The 24,758-nt window shown below is 39.4% G+C and overlaps 2 protein-coding genes across 2 annotated transcripts; both read right to left on the bottom strand.

Annotated features, from left to right (window-relative positions):
- Positions 1–937: 937 nt before the first annotated feature.
- LOC125177832 lies at positions 938–3,065 on the bottom strand. The gene is made up of 2 exons (XM_047880319.1): positions 2,982–3,065; positions 938–2,561 (listed from the first exon to the last, which is right to left on the bottom strand). Exons 1-2 carry the CDS (start codon positions 3,044–3,046, stop codon positions 1,916–1,918), a joined length of 711 nt encoding a protein of 236 aa, XP_047736275.1. The 5' UTR covers positions 3,047–3,065; the 3' UTR covers positions 938–1,915.
- An 895-nt stretch (positions 3,066–3,960) lies between these two features.
- LOC125177831 lies at positions 3,961–14,128 on the bottom strand. Its single transcript, XM_047880318.1, has 14 exons — positions 14,100–14,128; positions 13,197–13,279; positions 12,729–12,917; positions 12,099–12,283; positions 11,798–11,920; positions 10,442–10,638; positions 9,574–9,736; positions 9,012–9,161; positions 8,110–8,388; positions 7,008–7,238; positions 6,471–6,690; positions 5,389–5,546; positions 4,201–4,305; positions 3,961–4,014 (listed from the first exon to the last, which is right to left on the bottom strand). The coding sequence occupies exons 2-14, from the start codon at positions 13,270–13,272 to the stop codon at positions 3,961–3,963; spliced, it is 2,130 nt and encodes a 709-aa protein (XP_047736274.1). The 5' UTR covers positions 13,273–13,279; positions 14,100–14,128.
- Between the last annotated feature and the right edge of the window lie 10,630 nt (positions 14,129–24,758).

Below are 24,758 nucleotides of genomic sequence, written 5' to 3'. Positions count from 1 at the left end.
AGTTCCCAATAATTTATTCCAGTGACCTAGGTACTTTGTTCGGGAACGCCTTTTAATAATAATTTCATCAATAGCTAAGTTACGTGTACTGTGATGCATCTTTTTGAGTGACCTATTACGTCACCTCGTATAGACCCGCCATGTACCTTGCCATTGCTACGTGATACACCATAGAGGTATGTACTTGTTTTGTTTATCGTGTGTTAATATTGTGCTGATGTTGTGGTAGTTTTCTGGGCGATCTTTATTATTATCATCTATATTAGTCTATATTTTTGTGTGATATACTCATTCGTTAGTGTTCCCTTACTTCAATTCCTTAATTTGTCTTTATTCGCACTTTTTCAGATTCGGTCGTGTATATGACGAAGCTATCAGGTGCCAAATACGCGCGCCCCACGAACGCCTTCAAGCTCACGCGTTCTATGACCAGATTCTAGTCAGACGCTTGTTTCACTCGTACAGCCAGAGCATAAAGCGGACATAGAGCCGCTAATTTACACGCTAGGCGAGCCAAAGGCGTCTTTAATTCAGAAGCTAACCACCCTCAAAATTTCGATGGGGCAGCCGCAGCTCTCGTCACAAGCACTGATTAACTCCAAGCTCTCGCTACCAGCTTAACTTAAATTCTTGTTCCGCATACTTACCAGCTCCACTGCTACTTACCGTTGAAGTTGTGTCATAGCATCACTAATACTCCCATACTCTTTTCTTTTGTTTTGTTGAAAGTTAGTAAAGGATAATTTGGGGAAGTGATTTTCCTCTATCGAAAAGAAAAATTCCCAAAAAACATCCGGCGTACGAATAAGAAGACAAAAAAGAATTAATACTATAAGCAGCTGCCTCCTGTATCATCGCGTTCTAATTAAATTAATTAATTAAAGATGTCGGAGGTCGTGTTCATGAAATAAAGGACAACGATTGGTGTCTGTGGTGCTTTATTTTCAAGCGTAGATTCTGATGTATTTTGCGAGGTATGGTTACTTATTCTAGACAGGTTGATTTATTTAAAATTAAACTATTCTCATCGAGAACTATCAACTGGATAGACACGGAGTGTAGTTTCGGTATATGAATTATATAGATAATATTCTCACGTCGATTACCATGTATGAGCTTCAACTTCATAACTTAAATTTGCATATTCAACTCATTCAACCTAATAAATGGCACCCGCACTTAACTTGACTGGCTTAAACATTTGACTGGCAAGGACATAAAACTTGATGAACATTATCAGCACACAATATCATTGGTTTTCCAAAGAAATCAAATTAGGTTCAGTGAATTATAGAATGGTAATGCACACCGATTGAACTGAAAAAAGCTGGTTGTCCGAATACACTGTTTACTTGTAAAAACTGTAAAATTATTGAGTTGGATGAAATTTTAAAGTATTAATTGACTCATGGAATAAAGTCGGGTTTTGAGTTCAGTTTTTACAACGAAAATCTTAAAATATCATTACTTATTCAAAAACACCACATACATACATATACGTAATTGTTACCTAATATATTAATAGGTATGCAGAAAGCAGCTGATATAGCGAGTGTGTGCAGGAGGGTGGCTGTTAATTATCCTATTCTAGATTTTTTAACCGTTATAATTTATATTTTTTTATTCATCTTCTTCAGTATCAACTAGTAGTCGTGTCGTTCGAGGCATAAATATAATATGAACCCTGATTCAGTCATGAAGATAAAACATTCCAAAAAACATATCCAATTAAAACGAGCACAAGAAAATAAATCCTCCTGACATGTTTTTAAAATTGAAAACCAAAATAAGTTATAGTTAGTTAGTTGGCCGGAGGTCTTACCAAAATCTTGATTGGGGACGGAATTTCGAACTGTTTTTCTTTACTCTCGATAATAATTGAAAGCATTGGTTTCCAAGAAAAGAGGTAAATTTCTTACGTGCTGGAATTGCATGAAGGATACTGGATGAAGACCCGGTTCCTCAGCATCATAATCATGTAACCAGACAACCCGAAGAAAATGAAATCAAACACAACACCCACAACAAAGAAGAAATAGCTCCAGATTGTGAACCGCTTATAAATAGCAGCATATTTTTTCTCCGCTTCCTCGTTGTCCTCCCAAGCTTTGCAGGGAAATTTGCTGAAGCTTTTGTCCATTGGAGTGAGGGCGACTTTGGTCGATACGTCCCAATCAGTCAAGTTTTCTTGAGTTGAGTACACTGGCGTGATTATGTTCGAGTCGAAGTAAGGTCCTTCATTTGTTGATCGCAAGCTTTTTATTTCTTTTACTCCAATGCTGGACTTCACGCCACCTTTCGCTGCGCCCGTGGGCTCCACATTAGACTGTAAAGCTAATTCATTTCTCTTTGCCTGGTCTTTAGCTTTTCGATTTTTGAAGGCAATGAGCCAGCGGTACACGCCCAGGTGATTAAGGCAAACGAAAAACATCCTCAATATCCCGTAGAAGAAATAAATATCGACGAATTTTGGGGCCGCCGAGATGGGGATGACGACGCAGATTTGCGAGTACAGGCCAGCCTCGACGATGAGGCAGGCAAGCGTCACGGCGATGCGGTCTCTGCGGTCACATGAGCTCTGCATTACTTTGAATACCTGAGAAATTCTTGCTTACCGATATAACAGGTAGTTTTCATTTATAATAATAGCCAGGCTTAGTCTAGGTAATCTCAATTCTTATGTTGCCTTTATGACCTCATTAATTTTTTCCTCTACCAAAAATTCAATTTTCAGTCAACATATAAACAATCACTTACTCACTGCCATTTACTTATATGGATAAATAATTCAAATATAAAAATAGTTAGTTTACGCTTAAGCATGAGATAGTTTTGACCAAATGCATTTTACACGATGCGATTGCTCATCTTAATTCCAGCCGTATTATATTTCCAAATGTAGTCTGTTGTACGGAGGATCTATACTCTGTAGTTCCTATGTGCACTGATGATCAAATTTCGAGCAAATAAGTTATGGTTACTGGAAATTTTCAAAGGCATAGAGGAGCGTGGAGACGCCGATGATGGTGATGACCACGACCGGCATGAAGATGCTCAGTACGAAGCCTCCGAAGAGGCTCTCCAGCAGCACCTGCTTGTGCAAGCATAACTCAACACAATTTCTTCTTAGCTCATGAACGATACTAAATATATTTTGTGGCACAAAGTTATTTATTTGCTTGAACGAAATTAATTTTTTAATTTACAGGAATTAAACCGGATTTTTATAAAACCTGTCAAAATTTAGACGCAGCTGTCGGTCGGGTTTCGGTTGCAACTCTCGGATTAGAGATGAATCAGATGTGAAATGGCCGCCTTCCCCATTTAGCCGCCCATTAGGATAAATTTTGGGTAGTTCCAGGGGAAAAAATATAAGGGAAAATGACACACGAAATCAGCGGCTGGTCAGGCCAACATTGGCTTACCCTGCTCAGTAGCTGGCATGAGTTCTTAGCGCGAGCTTGACAAGCCCCTGCCTTTAGTTGTAACGTTGCATGCGCATTGTGCATTTGTTTCGAACTTATCAACACGCGAGCGTTTCAACACTCTTGCATTGCGTGTGCGTCAACATGCTTGCGTTGCGTTGCCTTCAACACGCTCGCAGCGAGTGCGTGTTGCTCACACGAGAGTTACGTGAGATTCAACCCTCGTGCAATGCGTGTCTGCCAACGCGCTTGCTTTGCGTACGCATAGAAAAATACGTGGGCATTGCGTTATCTGCGTTCGCAGATTGCGCGACCATTGTATGATTCAGCTAGCCTTAATATGACTTGACTTGATATGCTAGACTTATACTAGACATTAACGTTAATGTAATACGTAATTAAATACAAAGACAAGTAGGCAAATTTAGTGAGTCATTTGAAGGCAATGATTTGCGTGAATATCATTTGTTCGCTGAAGACAACTAATTTAATAATCCGATGCTACTATCGAGTCAGTCATGATGGCAGTGAGTGTTCAGTTTGGTAAGTGAACTGGAGCTTGAAGTTGACAAGTGTTGTTAAGCGACAACTTTTAAAATTGAAAAACACGTTAACGGAATCAGAGCAATAGGGTAGTTTCCCTGCTTGAGGCAAAGTTGATTGCAATACTCTTCTTACTAATTGTGCTTGTGCGTTTGCGAATGTGACCATGCGGAGTAGCGTGAACTACAAATTTAACTAAACCATGAACTGTTAGTCTTGACTGGTTACACACGGTAACGGTGATGGTGCGCGGCGTTGAGTTGCTTGGTACCTGGAAGCAACTGTACCGCACCATGAAAAGTGACATCCTCTGCTCTTTCAGCGCCAGTTGCATTGCCTGCGATAAAGAGCAATCAGCGCATGAGGTGATGATTCTTAGAACATTCTATCATTTGTTTATTTCCAACGCATAATCCGAATGTAAAATTAATTTTCTGATGTCGCAGTTCAGGCCAGCACCGTCAACCCTTGATATTTAAGCATCAACTTCTCTCCGATAATAAGTTATGGAGAGCCTCACCAGCTCACGTTCTACGGTCAATATGTTGTGTTTCCATCGAAGTTTGCTGCCGAAGCGATAGCGAGTCAATTACGGTCTGTGTGAACTTTTCCAAAACTCACCGACGTAGGACTAAATTAACCTACCCGTAACAGGCAACATCAACCACGGTCGGTACTGCTACCACTGCAAAGCTGTGACTGGACATACTAACACTAAATCTCTCATTGCGACGTCCTTGGCTATATAAGCTAAGTGTTTGAGAGACAACGGTTGCAAAATATTTGAGCAACTTGGCTAGTATATGTATTGAACTTTGGGTGCATGGCTTCGGGTGCATGTGCAAAGTTGTGGCATAGGTTAATGTCACATGTCCTCTGTATGTTCAATTGTTCATGTGCCCAGATGTGCACTATGTGCACATCTGGTCTTAGTGTATTGCTGATCTGCGGAGGAAGTGAGTCTAGGGTTAAATAATACATTCCAAATAATAAATAATACATTACAATAACTATTGGAATTTATACAGGTGTTTAATGAAGGTTAAGAATTTATTTATCATCACAACGACATCGTGTCTATTAAGTGTTTATTTGCCATTTTTCTATTGTTTCCTTATTTGTTGCTTGTCTCAATTGACAATTATTCTCTTCTTGAATAAGTTTTTGCGTGGTGGTAGACGCACTGCGCTTCCAATAAGCTAATTACAACTGTTTACGCTTAATCATGTGAAGCTGCTCCGCAATTACAGTCTGATAATAAACTAGTTCAGCATGGCTTTTTTTTATTAGATTTAGTTTACTCCTCATTATTATAGTATGGCTCCATCGCGGTTTTATGAGGTCTCTAACTTGCCAAAGCATGACCCTCGACCGGTCCTAATTGCACCAACTGGTATCAATAGAGCGCTTCATAACTCACGGACACGTTGAAGTACGGATCATTGTCACTCTGGTCATCCAGGGTGATGTTGTACATGCAGGGATGCACCCCAAAAGGGTAGATCGTCAGGTCGAAGTCGCAGAGCAGAGTGAAGGAAGTGAGCTCCATGTGGACCACCTCGGCTTCGTACAGGCGCTCTGGAGATGTTCGATGTTGTTTACAGAGGCGGATAAAGTTAACATTATTGGGTTGTAGTCTTCGTGAAGCCATAAAACAGCTTAGGCCTTTTCAAACAGAGGCATACTAGGCCTGTTATTTTTTGATGTATCAGAGAAAGCTCCACTCCCCTATTGGAAAAACCACTCTTCAATGGAAAAATTGGTGAATTCTTCTATTAGAGTGATATTCGGTGTTACATCATGAAAATAAATACAGGAAACCCTTAACGAAAAACTACTGAGCGGCAACCTATAAAATTTATACAACAACTCCTCATGCGAAAGATTGATGAATTCTTCTACTGGAGTGATATTCGGTGCTAAATAATAACATTTATTATAGCAAACACCCAATTATAAAACTACTGAACTGCCACCTATTTAATTCATTTGTATCTTTCATTGCTGTCAACATGAATTGCTTCCCTAACACATTTTTCCATTAATGTAAAATATTAGAAATGGAACAATTTGACGAAACCCGGTTAGTAGTTTGGGTACCTTCTTCACAAAGTTATCGGCTTTCAACTTTATTAACGTTCATTAATCGTAAAGATTCAACCACCTGTCGGTTTTTTTTCGTCAATACATGTCGCTAAAAACGTTAAAAATTATTTACAGCCGATATGAATTAATATAAAAATATAACTCAGTATTCACTGCAGTGAGTGAAAGAGAGCGCATTCTCTCGTCGACGAAAACGTGGCCACGGACGGACGGACGGACAGAATGACGGACGGTCATGACGAGCACAATAGCGCCTTTTTCCATAAATGAGAAAATGCGCTAAAAACGGAGAAATAATCTTGAAAGAAGTTCGCTAGAGGAAAAATTAGATAGGAAGGATGAGAAAATAAACAAAACTCAGGTTTAAGTGATTGTTCAGTGTTACTGATCACTCACTTCTCTGGGTCTTGTAGGTCTTGATGGCCGTAGCATTGCCTCGTGCTGCCAGGAGCTTCGAGATGCTGTTGTTTCCCTGATAGTAATCCCTTTCGTCCTCAAACACCAAAGTTTCGAAGTGGTATTTCGGGTACCATATGTCTTCTGAAATGACGTTCCTCTCCAATTCTTCCTGAAGTTGGACGAATTCAATCCTTCCGTCTTTCCAAGAAGTTTTAACCTGTTGAAAGTAAATATTCTGTCAATTAGAGAATTAGATAGATGGGATATGGGAGATCAACGAAGAAGCACGTGTCATCATGCCAAGCTCTTATTAAGAAATGGCACCGCATTCTATGGAAAATAAGGCTTACGAAATGATTAGGCAGTAATAGTATTCTCTTGTTGGTACCCACATGATGATCTCTTAATTTCATAAAGAGCAGCTATAAATATCCATAATTTTTCAATAAACCCAACGAATGTTGCAAATTTGGAATATTTGTTCTGTCACCTAATCGGTACTAATGATGTGTGTCAACGGTGTCATTTACTCACTTCAATTTTGAGCTTGAGACGGCCGTTAGAAATATCCACGTCAGAAATAGATTTGATTCTGATATTAAGTTTGATAGGGAGACTGGTGTTACTAGCGCGCGTGTTATCATAGTTCTGTGCGAGGTAGCTGTTCTGACTGCACTCCTCGTCCTCGAAGTCGGGGCACTGCTGCAGCCCGTCGCAGTGCTGCGTCAGGGGCATGCAAGAGCCGTCGTTGCACGTGAACTCTTCCTGAGGACAGGATGACAAAAGAATAGAAGGAATATTGGCATTGATAGAGTAAAAAAATAAAATCCAGCTGTCAGTCATGAAACAGCGAGTGAAAAATATATTGGATATATAAGAAACTGAGTGGAAGAAAGATTAATGAATGTCTTTGTTAGATTTTGGATAGTAAAAGCCAAGCAAAAAGTGGTGCCAAAAAGAAGAAATGTATTCAAAATGTGGACAAAGTAAATATAAAAAGAGCCAATATGGAGCTCAGTGGAAGAGTATTTGGAGACCCCAAAAAGTTCAAGAGAAGCTGAATGGAACCAAAGAAAAGCCAAAGCACAGCGAATGCTAACACGAATCGCATCCAAATTAAATGTTATGAAATGAAATCAAATGTTCAGGTGCTGAACGTGACAGGCTTTACCACGATAATAAAGGATGCGGTCATAGAAATCGATTTGGTGGATTCGGATTTGGTTGTTAATCTTTCGGAAAAAAATTATATTAGAGAAAGTGTGTTATGCGTTCGGATAATGCAAATTTTTCATGTCGTGGTTTAGCGAAGATGGAAGAGTATGTTCTATATAAAAATGTTTAATAACGCTAGGCTATAAATCTGTCTTGAATGATGATAGTAAATGTCACATTAAAAATTATAATGGGTTACAGAATTGGTTTCTTGGCTGCGCAATGTGAGCAATCTTCAAGGGATTATTTACTCAAATAGCACACAACACAGTGTAGCATTGTTACAAAATTTTAATGTCAACGCTACATAATGTCGACAGAAATGCAACACATTACTAGTTTCGACATAAAATGTGATTTGAAAATCATTTATCAATATTCCTGGATTCCATGTAATGTAACACAACATTATTCAACGTACCACTGCGCAGGCTGAGATGACAGTTTCCTGTTCATCCCCTGGACCGTCTGCCGCGCCGCGCCAAAACTTTCCTATGGGAACATCCAGGGCTTGTTTGTCAGCTGAGAACAGTATTTTTCCGGCCTTGGTGATCTGATACTCGGTGTTCTCGCTGTTCAGGGCGATGGAATCCCTGTACCGAGTGCGGTACATGCTCTGGAATCCGTCTCTATCCAAGTAAAACTTGTCAAAAGAGTCCATTCCTTCACCAAGCACAGTGAAGGATGCGTTCTCTGGAATCTAATCGAAAGTACAAGCGTTCAGTCATATAAAATTTTTACATTTAACAAGTAATATAAGATTTTTTATTTCTAAGTATTCCTTTCTGGTATGCATGCGAATAAAACCAGTACTTTAGAGCGATGGTCGAAATCATCTGTTAACTAGAAATTTCCCTATATTTAACCGGTGAATCGCCTAGATTCAACATATTTGCATGTAATTTGCATTTACTCATGATTTCATTATGATTACATTCTTCACTATTGTTTCTAACTTAATTTTTATATCATAGATTGCATTTTTCATATTAAGATGACTGAGTAGTTGTGTAATCTGCAATTGTTCTATTTACGCGCTTAAAGTTCTAGAATCAATTAAAATTATAGTGAACATTTCTCTAGTCGGTCAGAAATATATATATATATATACCGAAATATATATATATATATACCGTTAGGAAGACGGACGATTAGATTGTTTCTTCTGTAAGAGATATGATTGTGAATTTTTTCTTATTTGTCAAACAATGAATGTGAAATAAGAAAGACAATCACATATAATAGACAAGGTATTGAGACCGTGCTTGTAGCCAAACCTAATTGTTGATTTATTTTTATGCAGAACATTGATGAAATGCTCACCTGGCACACCAGCATCTTTTTCATTTTACTGTCGCAGTCCACTTCTATGCGCGTCTCGTTGCTCAAATCGTAATAAATGGACGCGGAACACGTGTTGTTCCGGGACTTTCCTTGCACCCAAAAGGCCACATCAGATCGCAACGCAGTCAGCTTCCAACAGAGAAATGTTATTTAATAACCTAAATCTTTCTTATGTTCAGACACTTTATTTACTTCCATTTGCCTAATTCCACTGAAGTGAAAACTTCAAAGAGAAACTATTTAGGTAAATATTGAAGCGATGCGCCCTACACGTACAGACGAATATCCATCATAAAACTATGCAGTACCTCAGTCACAGGTTATATTTCATCTTATAACATCTCCCGATGTATAGTGCCATGTCTTCCAATATGTTAATCAACGATAGTTGTATATGTACATGTTAAATGTATTAACGTTTTTAGGAACAATATAAGTAGAAAGATGATGAGTTTAAATATTTCCATGTTTTATTGGTTGATATAGCCGAAATTTATCACATTTTCCAATGTCATTGTTAGTATTCATTAACTCTGCTCACCGCTTTCTTCATGCTTTTTATTTCGGTGTGGTTTGCAGATGGTAAAACGCCTGCGAACTTCTTGCACCAGCTGGCAGCCTCGTCGTAAGTGAAGCCACCTGTGCCCAGGTAGCGCAGTACGGTGGTGAGGGCGGCGCATGGGTTTAGGTCCAACACTCCCACGCTTGCGGGAGGAGAAAGTAGCTCTCAAACTTTAAACAATGTTCTCTGTTCAAATTAATTTACATTAATCAATCTTACATAATAAATTTTTGAATAGCTTTGAATAATTTTATTTACTGATTGTGATTATTTTGGGCTTTAACAATCACTACTGATTTCGGGCTTTAACAATATAGGCCATTTCTAAATTTTTCAAAGTTTAACATACATCTTTTTACTTTTTTGCGTAATTATTTGAATGACAGTTATAACAATATTTATGACAAATAAATTTTTCCATTTTGGCTTAATTTTAGACGTAAGAAATTGAGATTTTGTAAAAAACTAATTGTGGTCTAACCTTCCTTTTCTGGAAAACATGTAATTGCTATAATTTTAAAATTACGAGGCTATTTGCCCAAAATTAAAATCGGGAGTATAAATACACAACAGCGGTCCAGCCGTTACTCCTGATAGCTGCAGGAAATCATCAGAATGAAAAATGTAAGCATAGCGTGCAAGCTTTCATAGGCTTAGGCCGTCTTTTCAGCTCTATAAAACTGCACATTTTACTACATGTTAACGTGACGTGACGCACTGATATGTTAACGTGACGAATGAACTAATATTATTTCTTACCTTTTAAAATTTCGCGCGATCCAGCTCATAGCTCTTACTTGTATTAATTTATCGTTATATCTTTGCTCCTGCAATACACTACACTTACGCAGGTTTGGGAAGTGAAGGTGGGCGGCTATAGGAAGAGTTGAGCAGCGCCCACGGGCTGAGGGGGATCGCTGGGTCCAGCTTCACATCGCGGGTCAAAATCACGTTATTGTCGCGCAAATATCGCATTTCCTGCCACGCCAATCCTGCCACGACGTTATCCGCGGGGGGAACCTGGCACTGGGCAAGTGCCGTGACCTGCACAGGTGTCCTAAATTTCAAATTTAAATTCCTGGATGACGCGATTGAGATATTCAACCTGTTCTGCACTGTCCAAACCTCTTTTTAAACGCGCGGTACAACTCGAGCTCTGAACTAAAGTTTCAATAAATTCATTCAATACTCACCAATAATCTATTGTTTCTAATCATATTGACTTTTCAATGCATGGTTGTAAGGAATTTGTTATGACAAAATAGGGGGTATCTCGACATTACGGTAGTAACTGTATTGCGGACCGGAACATACTAAGGACGAGCTATTTTAGATGTTAAGGGTTGTTGACTTTACGCTCTCATCCTCGTCTTATGTCTACTTCTGATCGATATCTTATTGTACTTACTGATTGCTGCTGCTGTAATAAGTATTATAAGGGAATGCGAGATCTATCTCCTATGGATGTTTCAAAGGTGATGTGGAGAACCCAAATGAAGCACTACAATGTTTGAAGTCCTCAATTTATATGTTAATACTGGTTTAGGATGATAGAGGCTCGCCAGGTTAGACGCGAACTGACAAAAGAATGTATTCAGGCGCAAACTGCGAAATATTCTGGTTATAGTTTCTTGACAAAAAATGTATGGGTCGAATGATACCAGAAAAATATAACTCAGTACTCACTGCAGTGAGCGACAGATAGCACATTTTCTCGTCGAAGAAAACGTGTTCGAGCACGGACAGACGGACGGACATGACGAGCACAATAGCGCTTTTTTCCATAAATGAGAAAATGATCTAAAAAGGGGCTGCACATGCTGCCAGATGACCACACTATCATGACATGGAGTGAGGTCATAGATTGACGTGTTAATCTGAAGCCTAGAAATGGAAAACACTTCAACACCAACGTTCCAGAAACATTGATGCTTCAAAAACCCACATGGAACGTTTCCTCGTCATCATGTTCAAACAAACAGTAGCTAATGGAGTGCCCTCGTAATAATAATTAAGATTTTTAGTGTAGTCTGGACTTAGGTTTAGTTCCTAAGCTCCCTTTAGTTTGAGTTTAAAACAACCGCAGAAAATTGTGCAATGCAATTGTGCAGTCATCGATGATGAGATGGAGGAGTAACAAGTGATGTATGAACTCATCTGACCTCAGACGCAGTCACAAGACAAAATAAAGTAAAGTTCTCACCTCCTCTTGGGAAATTTTCCTTGGCAGCACGACAAGGTCGGCAATGCGTGCTCCAAAATCCTGGTCAGCGATGGATGATTTTACTTCATAATTGGACCCGAACGAAAGCGTGTATTCCTGTAACTGTGAAATCGAACACGCGCACGTGGGTATATGTTGTTATCTGATATTTCATAATTTTTATTTTTAAAGAGACATTTGCATGATAGTTCATAAATTTACATGGAAACATTTATCCCTTACATAGAATTCACTTCCCTATTCACTTCTCTACCAAAATGAAATATGTATGTCCACTTACCTTCTGCATCTGACTTGATGAACCGGTGATCACACTCGTACGTTTTTCCACCCCGTTTATGTAGACTTTATTGTCACCATAAACTGATATGCACAAGTGCACCCACTCGCGTATGGGCACCTTATACTCCAGCACCGTGGAGAACAATGTGTACCCCTCGCTGAAGTACAAATCCTGAGAACCGACTGTAAAAAAATTTTGGCCCATAAGTTGTACGTTAGTTCGTGAGTGGTGTGTTCGTTCAATGAAAATCTGTGAAAAAAATTTCGAGTTCTTGCATGTTAATTTGAGTCATTAATAATGAAATATGGGAAACTCATTACGTAACTGTGGGTCATAGTTACCACTTCCTGGTAAAGTTTTGAACTGAATGGGAGAGACAGGAAATGATAATAAGACATGTATAAATGAATTTATTCATCAATTAAATATTATATATGATGCAGCATAAATTGGAATCGGATTATTTTCAACGAACAGCTGGACGATCAGAAAGAGTTTAGCGTTTTTTTTAAGGGAGAATGGCTTTAGACAAATTTTACAACTGACAGCAGACAGATATAAAATTAAGCAAGTTGTAATGTTTACGGACATAGAATTCATAGTTGACTTTTAAGAAGAAACTCTCACACATGACGAGACTCAGAGGGTTGATAAGGAAGAAGTTGCAGGACTCGTCTTGCAGGAAGAGCATCTTGAAGTGAAGGCAGTAGGAGACGGTGGTCAGGTTGGTAGGAAGCGAGAACCTGGTACCCAAATACGGCGTGTCGAGCAGGTAGTTGATCTTCTGGTATTCGCTTATAGAAAACGCCGGAGTTCCTGGGAAAAACGCTCCATAGAAAACGCCGGTGCTCATTTAACTTCTATTGGCCTCATCACTAGTGCCAAATGTTATCATATTTGTTGGGACGTGGATGGGTTACGCTGATTTATGAGACGCTCGTCCTCATTGCCCAAATATTTTTTTTTATTTTTGTGATCAATACTTCTTACTTTTTATTTCTCCGCAAATTTTAATATGAACATGTTATTTTGGATTGAATAAGCATAGAAATATTGAAAGTTACTGAGAAAGATTTTTTAGATTGTACCGCTTACCTTGAATATGATTCTGGCAAATCATGCAAGTCAGTACAACTGCTTGCAGGAGCCACAGAGCCCGTAGCTCTGCCATTGTAGCGCTGCCAACGCCGGCAAACAGCCTCATTAAAAAGTATTTGGAAGATGATAGTTGTTGTGAACGAACTTACCACACTATACATACACTAATACACTATATCCATTGTGCACTTTCTGGCTACCAATGCACACAGTACTTAAACCGCATGATGGATAGGTAATGATTAAATTATATTGAATATCCATCGGAATAGAAGAAGCGTGAAGAATTATGAAGAAGAAGCTTGAAGAAGCGGAATAGAAGAAGCGTGAATCAAGAAGAACAATACACATACATGAAAAGTAAGTACCGAAGGTTTACTGCTTACTATACAAGGACTACATAGAATCTAGAAATCTGTTCATATTTCGTAATATTAAAAGCAGAAGCATAAAGAAACCCCATTGCCGACACTATGAACTTGAATTTCTACGCCCCAGCTTCTGCTCAGTCATTTACTCTGCAGGTGCATGCGAGAGCCATTTGCTGGTTGTGGCTACTTATCAAAACGCTGCATAAAAAGTTTGCCCGTATTCGATGTTAATATAGCAGCCCTCAGCTAATGAGTCAGTTACAGCAAAATAGTAATTGTGAAAATTACTTTTGAATTCTTTTTACTTCAAAAGAGGTTCCTCCTATTCCATTCAACCGAGCCTGTTGAAACAAATAAAAAAAAAACAATTTTAAAAATTAAAAAAACGTCTATTGCGGATACTCAACTTTGAAAGAATGATACTACAAAGTGGCTCACTATGATAACGACACCCAACGGCTAAGTATAAGCGGGTAACGGTGATACTAGAACAGCAATATGCTTCGCAAGATAATCACGACGTTTTTACCTGCTTTAAGAGGCGCTGGTATACAGAGGGTGATGAGCGGAGCAGGCTTCTGACCAGCAGCAGCCGAAGACTAGGCCTTTATAAACTCCCGACCTTGTACATACAATGACAGATTCTTCAACCAAAAAGAAGTTTTACTCGTTAATGATGCACAATAATTTTGTGTTGTCGGACTGAAGGTTTATGTATCGTAAACTGCACCAAAACCTGAGAATGTGCTTAGAGTCTTTCTATTGCGTCTGAAAAATACGTTGACACCAAATGGCTTTAACGGAATTCACCTTATTTTTCACACCTAAACAAGTGGTAAATCTTCCGAAGATCTTATGTACCCAGTGTGCGGGTTATGACAGTAACAATGGGGTGTGACTGTGAGACACTGAGGTCGCTGTTGACCGAGTAAATAGAACCAGCCCAATCATCCGCCACCTAACCTGCAGCCAATATAGAATATTTTTGACTTATAGTGCATTTGACAAAAGACTAAGATTTCGACGGCGATTAAGCTTATTGGACTGAACACGAGAAAAATAGATTATGAAGGAAGTTTTCAATTTTTAAATGTTATACTAGCCGCCACAATAGCTTAACTTGGGAGGGTTTTTACCATTGGAATGTTCATAAATATGACTGATGTTCATCGACGGTCGAGCATTGAGAGCTGAAAATGACGATAATATTTTATTTAATTTAGATTCCAGCTTTTGATGCTTTTCATTATCGTTTGGAGTTGATGCTGCATGCACAAATTCTCATTTCATATTGCTCATTAACTTTTTCATTGTTATTAGATGAAATAGCTTTGGATAATCAATGGATATATATCAAAGTGGATACAATTAAAAATTTTTAATAAATATATTGGTGGAAAAACGGTAGAAAAGTTTTGCTTTTGATTAATTTTATGAATCTCAAGTCGTCGGGCTTACCATCTAAATTAATCCAGAATTCATTATGACATTCAAAAAATCTCAATAAGTTTTGCATTTTTTATGTACAAATTTTCGTGTAAAATTGCCTGAGATAAATAATCGGCCCAAGAATTATCCAAGGATGAGCGGCATTTTTTTTAAAGCTACAAACAATTATTAGGCCAGGTACAGAATAACAGCAAAACCAAATAAATAGTCTCATTTTGAATCATACGAGTATCTACCAACAAACGCTAGACTGCAACTACTTCAATTTTTACAGATAATTGTTTTAACATTGTTGCCACAAACACCTAAGCTTGTTTCCACGATATCAATCGTCATAAAAGAGAGTAGGATCATTAAAGCTTTAGGTGATAAGGTATCACAAATTTCAGCTAATACCTTATAAAATTCGTAATAATTTAAAGTAAGAATTAATTCTGTAATGAAATGTTTATCGTGTGGTTTCGCGACGTAACTCAATAGTGAACTTAAAAAAAATCTTCACCATTACCTGCTGTTTGAAGCAACTTCTAAGCGGTACATTAAATATGTACGGCATCGTTCAGGCTCATGATATGTACAAACTTGGACACACCGCGCTCACAAACAACACAAGGAGGAATGCATTCCCAAAAGAAAAGTTCTTATGGCCTCTGAACAGAAAAATAAACGCGATTTATTCCTACCAAAATAAGTGGAGCTAGAATGTTTATTATCAGATTCTATGTTATAGGCAAGATTTATCACAGGGCAGGGCAAACCGAGTTAGAACTAAACTTGTTTTGCTACCTAATATTTGGCAGCGATCTCGGCTAAAAGTTTTAAGTTTACTGATAATGATTTTTTTTGCTGATAGCTGATGAATCGATAGTAATTGTATTATCGAAGCAGATTTTCGATCAGTCATGATGAAGTACACGATAAGGTGACACTCAAAATTACTGACTTGATATAAAAATTGTGATAAATCGAATTGAAAAAATCATAAGATCGAAACTCTAATTTTTCGTAGCATCCAAAATTCAGGTAAGACTTTATATGCAGCTTGCAGAAAATGCGTTATTATGACGTAATTAACGCGTTAAGAGGAACCAATAAGGTCCCTGGAGTGATAACTGTTGAAATATATCACAATTCGTAAATAGATACTCTGAATTTAAATAACTCATTAAATACTTTACGCTCTCAAGGGACTAAGTTAGTGCAATGAATATTCTACGTAGAATGTGCGCAGTGAAAGGTGTGCAATATCCTTCCTTACGATTACCTAAAATATAAGAGCTTGCGAGTCATTTGAATTATCAAGGTCTGTGCATGTCTTTCCCATGCAGGCTCTGTAGCTCGGCATTTACCTGCGATGTTACGAAGTGAATTGTCATTACAGGGTTGGTCTGTACAGTCATTCTCTGCGGTGCAGGTGTAACTGACAGCTGCTTCATCATCTCCCCAGACGGTCGGATGCCAGCGACCGGACGACGAATGATCAAGTGGATAAAGTGTCATGTATAACATGACGTCTACAATTGAACTCAATAAGCTGCCAGTCAAAAAATGCGTTATGCGACGGCCGTGGCTCTAAACTTTGCACGCAAGCTCTCAACGCACAGGTAAATATGAATTGTATTATATGAATTACATCCAGTTTGATCCTCCGAAGATCAGTAAACTATTTGAAGCTCCATTTCCATATCGCTCCGTATCAGCTACAGAGATCTTATCCAAAACTTATAATTAGGATGGTCAATCGATTGACCCAAGCAAAGTTTTTAAGTTCGCAACCGATGCTAATATTTCTTGTCAGATGACTGCTCCTTTAGGAAACCAGCTTCGGTCTTTTTCACGAACACCGGCCTGTGGCGGACCTTTAACGCAGCGATCCCAGACTCCAGCCCAGAATATTTCTCGTCGTCCTATGTTCTCACAATCTACTTTTTGTGCTCTTTATTTTTTAGTTCGAATTTTGCTAATGAGAATAGTCGAAATTCGGCGTACTTCTCTTCCTTACCGATAGGAATTGATCGCATCTCGAATACAAAAACAAACATTTTTGTAAAATCCTCAGAAATAGCGAGTACCTACAACGACCTTGTTTCCAAAAATGGCTAACTCTTTGACCACTATAAAGAAAAGAAATAACTTAGTTTCGATAGTAATTTTCCTCGCACGGTGTATATACTGGCTAATTCAAAACGCATCACCGAGCAAAGCCTTCACAAGTGTCTTCAGCTTTGAAGTTGAAATTTTAAGGCAACGCTTAAGTGCGAACGCTAAAAAGTGCGAGCAACGCTAAAAAGTGCGAACCTAGTTTAAGTGCTAATCGTTGATCTCTGCAAAATTCTTCTAAACACGAAGATCTTTTTGTAATTGTACGAGGACAGGTATCCCTTATATTGTCAGCAAGTATTATCTCTGTTAACTATAGTAATACGTACTGCCTAATCTTCAGTGCCGTGTTCGTTCTTAAATCCGATGGTTCCAGTATGTCATTACACTCGTTCTTCAAAATGGAAATTTATTGCTGAGACACAGAGTTGGAATAAATTCATCTGAATGGTGTTTATTCCATTTTATTCATTTATTAAAGGAACACCTTTATGTTTAAATATTTTCGAATATGTAATAGGACAAATATTACCAGAGGAAAACAAATGATAAACCAACCATGCATTAGAATAATAAGGAGATACAACCTAAGTGAAATCTTAGAAGCCAATTCCGCAGAGTTATTCAAATGCTGAATAATTTCAACACATTTGTCTCTTCCCACCCAATATATGAGCGGTCTCTGCCAGCAGGCAATGGCTAAAATATATGCAATATTCTTGAAGACTTAAACTATTCAGCTCCCAAAATGTTTCAGCTCACTCCATAAAAAACTAAATAAACAAGAAATTCACCTAGAAATTTAATGAAGAGTAGGTAATTCTGACTTCAGTTTGTTAAACATAACTTATGTAATGTAAAGTTATAAAAAAGGCCCACGCGATGTTACGAAATTAAAGGCAGGATGTGTCTTGACCGCAAAATTGAGGTAGAAAACCGTGAGAGCGAATTGGTTTATAGTTCGGAATGGCCGAGGGTATCGAAAAGGCTGACCCTTGTGGAATTCGGCACTGCCGCGGCGTCCCTGGCTAGGCTTATGTGTGCGCGATGTCTGCCTATATAAGGACCCTAAAAGTCGAGCCAAAATGTTTTTCTATTGTGGTGACCGTCACGACAGTACGGTCAGAAGCTATCTTCGTAAGACATATGCGACGGCCCCGGCCGTCGGCCGGTGGGGTAAAAAATAACGGCCGCGCGGAACTTTGAGACATTCATACCACAACCAAAAATTTACGCCATATTAGTACGGTCAACTTTCATTGATACTGTTGTGACTTAGCCGTGAGACAACACGATAGACAACATGACGTACAACGACATTAAATGTTATATCGTTGTATAGCGTAATTATCAACGTAACGTATCGTATTGTTATATAATATTGCGTACTTATCAACGCCAGCTAACAGAACATTCAATATGGAGCACTGCGCAACAATTATCATAGTTACGGTCATCGTCAGTAGCGATACGGTCACGATAACCAACAACAGCACAAGTACGGCAATGAGCTTAGAGGAGCATCATAGACGATAAAGACTACGCCACTATTCGGAAGTACGGTCGCTATAAATTCTCCTGTCCGTCCGGCCGTGAGACATCGATCTAAGCACGACTATGAAGACAGAACGTCTGAAAGGCGATCGCGGGGACCCGGGACTACCCAGTTAAAAATCCAAGGCGTATCGCCGGCGTGTTTGGGTAGATTAAGGTAGAGACGCTCGGTTGGGGCGCCCGAGTAACATCTCCGCATCATCGGCGAAATGTCCATTTTTTTATGCGCGACGGTTTATGAAGACAGAACGTCTGAAAGGCGATCGCGGGGACCCGGGACTACGGCTGCCGTACGGCCGCAGACGTGCTCATGAATTACGGAAGTTAGGAATTGATACTATAAACATCTGCACCCTGTATCATCGTGTTCTAATTAAATTAATGAATTAAAGATGTCAGAGGTCGCGTTTACGAAATAAACGACATCGATTGGTGCCTGAGATGCTTTATTTTTAAACGTAGATCATGAGTCATTTTACGAGGTTTGTAGTTGCTTATTCTTGGCTGGTTGATTTATTTCAATTTAGAATATTCACCTCAAAAAACTGTCCATGCACTGGATAGACTTGGAGTACAGTTTCGGTGTTTGAACTATATAAATAACATTCTCCCATAGATCACCATGTATGAGCTTCAACTTCATAACTTAAATCTACATATTCCAATCATTCAACATAATTAATGGCATCTGCAATTAACTTGACTGGCCGGCTGAACTGCAAGGACATAAACTTGATGAACCCTTATCAGCACGCAACATGATTGGTTGTCTGATGAAATAAAATCAATTAAGTTCACTGAATTATAGAATGCTATTGTACCCCGAGTGAATTAAAAAGGCTGATTGTCCGAATGCACTGTTTACTTGTAGAAACTATGAAATTATTTGGTTGGATGAAATTTTAACGTATTAATAATTGACTCATGGAATAAAGTGGAGTTTTGAGTTCGGCTTTTACAACCAAAATCTTATAATATCATTACTTATCCAGAAATACCACACACATACGTATAATTGCTACCTAATATATTAATAGGTAAGCAGAAAACAGCTGATATAGCGAGTGTGTGTAAGAGGGTGGCTGTCAATTATTCCAATCTCGATTTTTTAAACCGTTATAATATATATTTCTTTATAATTCTTCTTCAATATCAGTATCTTTTTGTCCGCTAGCTCGAAGTGTAAAACAAGGGACGGTTTGCTAATTTGAACGTAAATCAACGTAAATCTGAGGAAGGCCAGGCAAACGTTCTAAATCAGTTCTTTAGCAGCGTCTTCACAGATGAGGACTTGAACAGCATTCCAGCCATTGAGGAGCGGCCAGTGGGCTCGAAGTTAACTAGTTTTGAGATGCACGAATAGGAGGTTCTCAAGCGCCTAGTCCCAACAAATCATCTGGATCAGACGGTTTCCACCCTAGATTACTCAACGAATTAGCAACCGTCCTGGCCGGCCCTTTAGCAGTATTCTTTCAAAAAAAGTTAATCGAAGGGACATTGCCGGACACCTGGAAAGAAGCCCACGGGACACTTCTGTTCAAAAATGGTGACAGAAGTGACCCCGGTAACTACCGTCCTGTCAGTCTCACATGTGTAGTGTGTAAGGTGATGAAATCGGTTGTGAAGGATAGGATTATCGATCACTTGACTATTAACCATCTTCTTTCAGACTGTCAGCATGGTTTTATTACTGGCAGATCATGCGCCACTAATCTCCTGTCTACCTTGAATAATTGGACTCGCCTGCTGGACGAAAGGGAGCCAGTGGATGCAGTGTACATCGATTTTGTCAAGGCATTTGATAGTGTTCCGCATGAGCGGCTGTTACGTAAAGTGAAATCTTTGCGAATAGAGGGAAATGTACGGATCAGAGATTTCCTAGCAGGCAGAAGACAACGCGTCAGCATTAACGGTACCGTATCAGACTGGGCAATTGTGCGCAGTGGCGTACCGCAGGAAAGCGTTTTGGGCTTGTTTTGTTTGTCGCTTTAATAAACGATCTACCAGAAGTGGTGTCAAACGTGTGCTCCATGTATGCCGATGACCATGTATGCCGATGACCTCCATGTATGCCGATATAGTTCGTGTGCTCCATGTGTGCCACAAAAGTTTTTAATCCAGTTAAGGATGAGTCAAATAAAATTCAACTGCAAAATGATCTTTATAGTTCAGTTGACTGGGCTGCTGCGTGGCAGCTGCGTTTCAAAGCTGATAAGTGTAAAGTACTTCACCTCGTCACTTCGGCAAGAAAAATGAACAGCAAGCTTACAGCATTAGAAGACGTGGTTGCAATGAGAGGGTTATGATTGAGAAGTCTTGCGTGGAAAAAGATCCTGGAGTTTGTATCGACAATGAGGTAAAATTTTCTAAGCATATTGAAACGCAAGTTAATAAATCCTATAAACTGCTTGGGCTGATCAGAGTACCTAGATGCTTGGGCTCCTCCGAGTACCTAGATGTAGAAATGATGAAGCTGTTGTTAACCTGTCGTGCAACCGAACCTCGGGTTTGGAAACGCTGTGTGGTCACCGAAACTTGAAAAGGACAAAAATTTAGTCGAGAGTGTTCAGAGACGTGCAACAAGGATAATTCCAGGCTTAAAGGGCAAGTATTATGAAGAAAGATGGAATATTATGAAACTTCCCAGTATCTGTTATCGTCGCCAGCGTGGTGACCTCATTGAAGTATACAATTATGCTCATGGTTTGTACAAGGTCCCGGACGGATTACTAGAATTTGAAACATGAACAAACACCAGGGGCCACAGCTGTAAACTAAAAATACTGCGGTGCAACTCATTCATGCGCTAACACTTTTTCTCACTTCAAGTCAACGACATGTGGAACAGCCTGCCTGAAGATATTGTTGACGCTACGAGTATGAACGCCTTCAAGAACAGACAAGAGTGACTAGACGAAGCTATGCAGGAGCATATGTTTAGTCTTGAAATGCCTAATACCCTACGGAACAACTGAAAGTCTAGAAACGATTTTAAACCTACCGTCCCTTGAAAAGATTTAATCAAAAGGTCAGTCTTTGAGATCTATGAACTAGTCAAGAAAAGTACAAGAATTGGCGACCGGCCTCCTATCCAGGCCTATTCTTCAACGCCGAAGATACTATACTATATTATACTACTATACTAACTAGTAGTCGTGTCGTTCCAGGCATAAATATAATATGAACCTTGATTCAGTGGTGAAGATAAAACATTCCGAAAACCTATCCAGTTACAACGAGTACAAGAAAATAACTTGTGATATGTTTAGAGAAATGAACACCAAAATCATAATTACATTAAATTTCCCATAGTTATAATTCATTGTATCCTTGAGAAACAATGAAAATAGTCTGCATACAAAATCTTTTGAATAGGATTTATTGGACCGGAGGCCTTCCCAAAATCTTGGTTGGGGACGGAATTTCGGATTGTTTTTCTTTACTCTAGACAATAATTGAGAGCATTGGCTTCCAAGAAAAGAAGTAAATTTGTTAAGTGCTGAAATTGCATGAAGGATATTGGATGAAGACCCTGTTCCTCAGCATCATAATCATGTAACCAGACAACCCGAAGAAAATGAAATCAAACACAACACCCACAACAAAGAAGAAATAGCTCCAGATTGTGAACCGCTTATAAATAGCAGCATATTTTTTCTCCGCTTCTTCGTTGTCCTCCCAAGCGTTGCAGGGAAATTTGTTGAAGCTTTTGTCCGTTGGAGTGAAGGCAACCGTGGTCGATACGTCCCCACCAGTCAAGTTTTCTTGAGTTGAGTACACTGGCGTGATTAGGTTCGAGTTGAATAAAGGTCCTTCGTTTGTTGATCTCAAGTTTTTTATTTATTTTCCTCCAATATCGGACTTCACGCCACCTTTCGGTGCACCCGTGGGCTCCACAATAGACTGTAAAGCTACTTCATTTCTCTTTGCCTGGTCTTTAGCTTTTCGATCTTTGAAGGCAAGCCAGCGGTACACGCCCAGGTGATTGAGGCAAACGATAAACATCCTCAATATCCCGCAGAAGAAATAAATATCGACGAATTTCGGGACCGCCGAGATGGGAATGACGACGCAGATTTGCGACCATGCATTAACTTTACTCAGCCTCAGAACTAGAAGCCGCAGACTACGCTTGAACTCCGTTATCCAGACAAGCGACACACTGCCGAAAGATAATAGCGCCGTAGGTCTTGAGCCAATGCTTCAGCATTCTCGCTCATAAGCAGGCAGTTCCCATCTGGCTGTACATACTGGCCTAACCTATTCACGCTGTCCCGGCTCACAACCTTCTTGCAGCCAATGACTGGCTCTACCAGCATACTTGGACCGCCTTTCTAACTTCTTGCAGCCAATGAGATTAGGTTAGGTCCGCTCATGTTTGTTTTGGGCGGAGAAAGGTTGCAGCTCGTATGGGTTAGGCCTGAATAGGTTAGGCCAGAGGAGGTCTGGCCAGATGCAGTTTGGTCATGTTTACCTCTGGCAAGCTTATTTTGTGGCTGTGGACATCCGGCGCTATGGCTCTGAGCACTTGACGTAATAGGCCGTTATGCACTCTAGCGTTCTTACCTATGGTTTGCCAAACTTCATATTTAATTCACACTTCTTTCCGTAGGCAAGAACGCTAGAGGGCATAACAGCCTATGAAGTCAAGTGCTCAAAGCCATAGCTCCGGATGTCCACAGCCACAAAATAGGCTTGCTAATGGTAAGCATGGGCATACCGCATCTGGCCAAACCTCTTCTGGCCTAACTTCTTCAGTCCTAACCTACACAAGTTGCAAAATTTCTCCACCCAAAACAAACCTGAGCGGACCCAACCTAACCTCTTTGGCTGTCGGAAGTTAGAAAGGCGGTCCAAGTGTGCTAATAAAGCCAGTCATTGACGTTGTAACGGTTGTGGGGGAAGGGGGACGGAGCCGGTGAGAGCCAGGAGGGGGAGGGTTGCTCAGTGCCCGGGGTGCAACAGGGTGCTGTCGGCCGCCAATATGGCGAGGCACCAGAGGGCGTGCCTGGTGTGGGACCCTGGGGGGGGGGAGGGAGCAAGTCCCTGATGGGGATCGACGGCCCGTAAATGGAAATGGTGAATTTTTTTAGCTGACCTAGGTAGATATGATCAAAATTTTTATTTTTAATAAATTTTTTATTAACTGGAGCCTTTGCTAATCGAGGTTCTCCTGTAAATGCATTTTTAAGGGTGTCCCTTAAAATCCAGGGGGAGGGGTGTCCCTTATTACCCTGTCCTGCGGAAATGGCCGCCATTTTTTTTTTGAATGAGGTATGCAAATTCTGTCAATCACGTTTTTAAGCCAACTCCAGTGTGCAACTTTTAAATTTTTTGATACGGCAAATATTTTTTTGCTACAGACCTTATGTACGTTTCCAAAATCTCACTTTTCACCCTTTTTTTAATTTTTAGAGGTAGTAAATGTATGACTTCTTAACTTACTTTATGCTACATAGATAGTAAAAATATTGAACTTTACGCCATTATTTTTAGTTTTGCAATATTTTGATTAGTTTAGCTGCTACAACATTTCTACAAAATGTGGGATGCCTGTCACGATTTATCCCGCCCGTCCCTTATTACCCCGTTTGATGGCACACTCTGTATGCTTCAAACATTTTAAAATTAAGTCTTATTTCAAGTGTCCTGGATTACCTTGTTCCCAGGGGTAATTTAGGACGCTATTATTTGCGTTTGGCATCTTGCGAATAGTGTATGGAATTTTTTAAGGAGCCATGCGATAGCCCTCTCGCAGAGCTATAAAATGAGCCCAAACTTGTTTATGAAATGTTTCATGGTAAAAAGTTATTAACAAAAAATGCTCAAAACCCGTCCCTTATTACCCCGTTTGACGGCAATACCTAGCTATTTTTATTGTTTCGTAATTTGTATTTTATTAATAAAGGAAAGAGGATGATTGAGAACTTGAGGGTGAATAAGTTATATATACCAATTTTATTACATTTTCTTATTTGACTTTAATCCCTATAAATTATTTTTATACATGAATGACTGCTATTAAATAAGAAAATACTGATGTTGTTGGTAGGTTAATTGCAACATGAAAATTATCATTTCAAAA

Source organism: Hyalella azteca, unplaced genomic scaffold, assembly GCF_000764305.2.
Source record: "Hyalella azteca isolate HAZT.00-mixed unplaced genomic scaffold, Hazt_2.0.2 contig5178, whole genome shotgun sequence".
NCBI classification, from domain to species: Eukaryota; Metazoa; Arthropoda; class Malacostraca; order Amphipoda; family Hyalellidae; genus Hyalella; species Hyalella azteca.
The sequence above is the reverse complement of the archived record's forward strand: the minus strand, read 5'-3'. Positions and strand labels throughout refer to the sequence as shown.

Coding starts and splice junctions, on each gene's coding strand:
- LOC125177831 (XM_047880318.1), bottom strand. CDS start 13,272: ATGGCAGAGCTACGGGCTCTGTGGCTCCTGCAAGCAGTTGTACTGACT. Junction 12,918..13,196: donor TTGCCAGAATCATATTCAAG/GTAAGCGGTACA, acceptor CGTTTTTCCCAG/GAACTCCGGCGTTTTCTATA. Junction 9,162..9,573: donor TAAAAAGCATGAAGAAAGCG/GTGAGCAGAGTT, acceptor CTCTGTTGGAAG/CTGACTGCGTTGCGATCTGA.
- LOC125177832 (XM_047880319.1), bottom strand. CDS start 3,046: ATGCCGGTCGTGGTCATCACCATCATCGGCGTCTCCACGCTCCTCTAT. Junction 2,562..2,981: donor TATGCCTTTGAAAATTTCCA/GTAACCATAACT, acceptor ATGTGACCGCAG/AGACCGCATCGCCGTGACGC.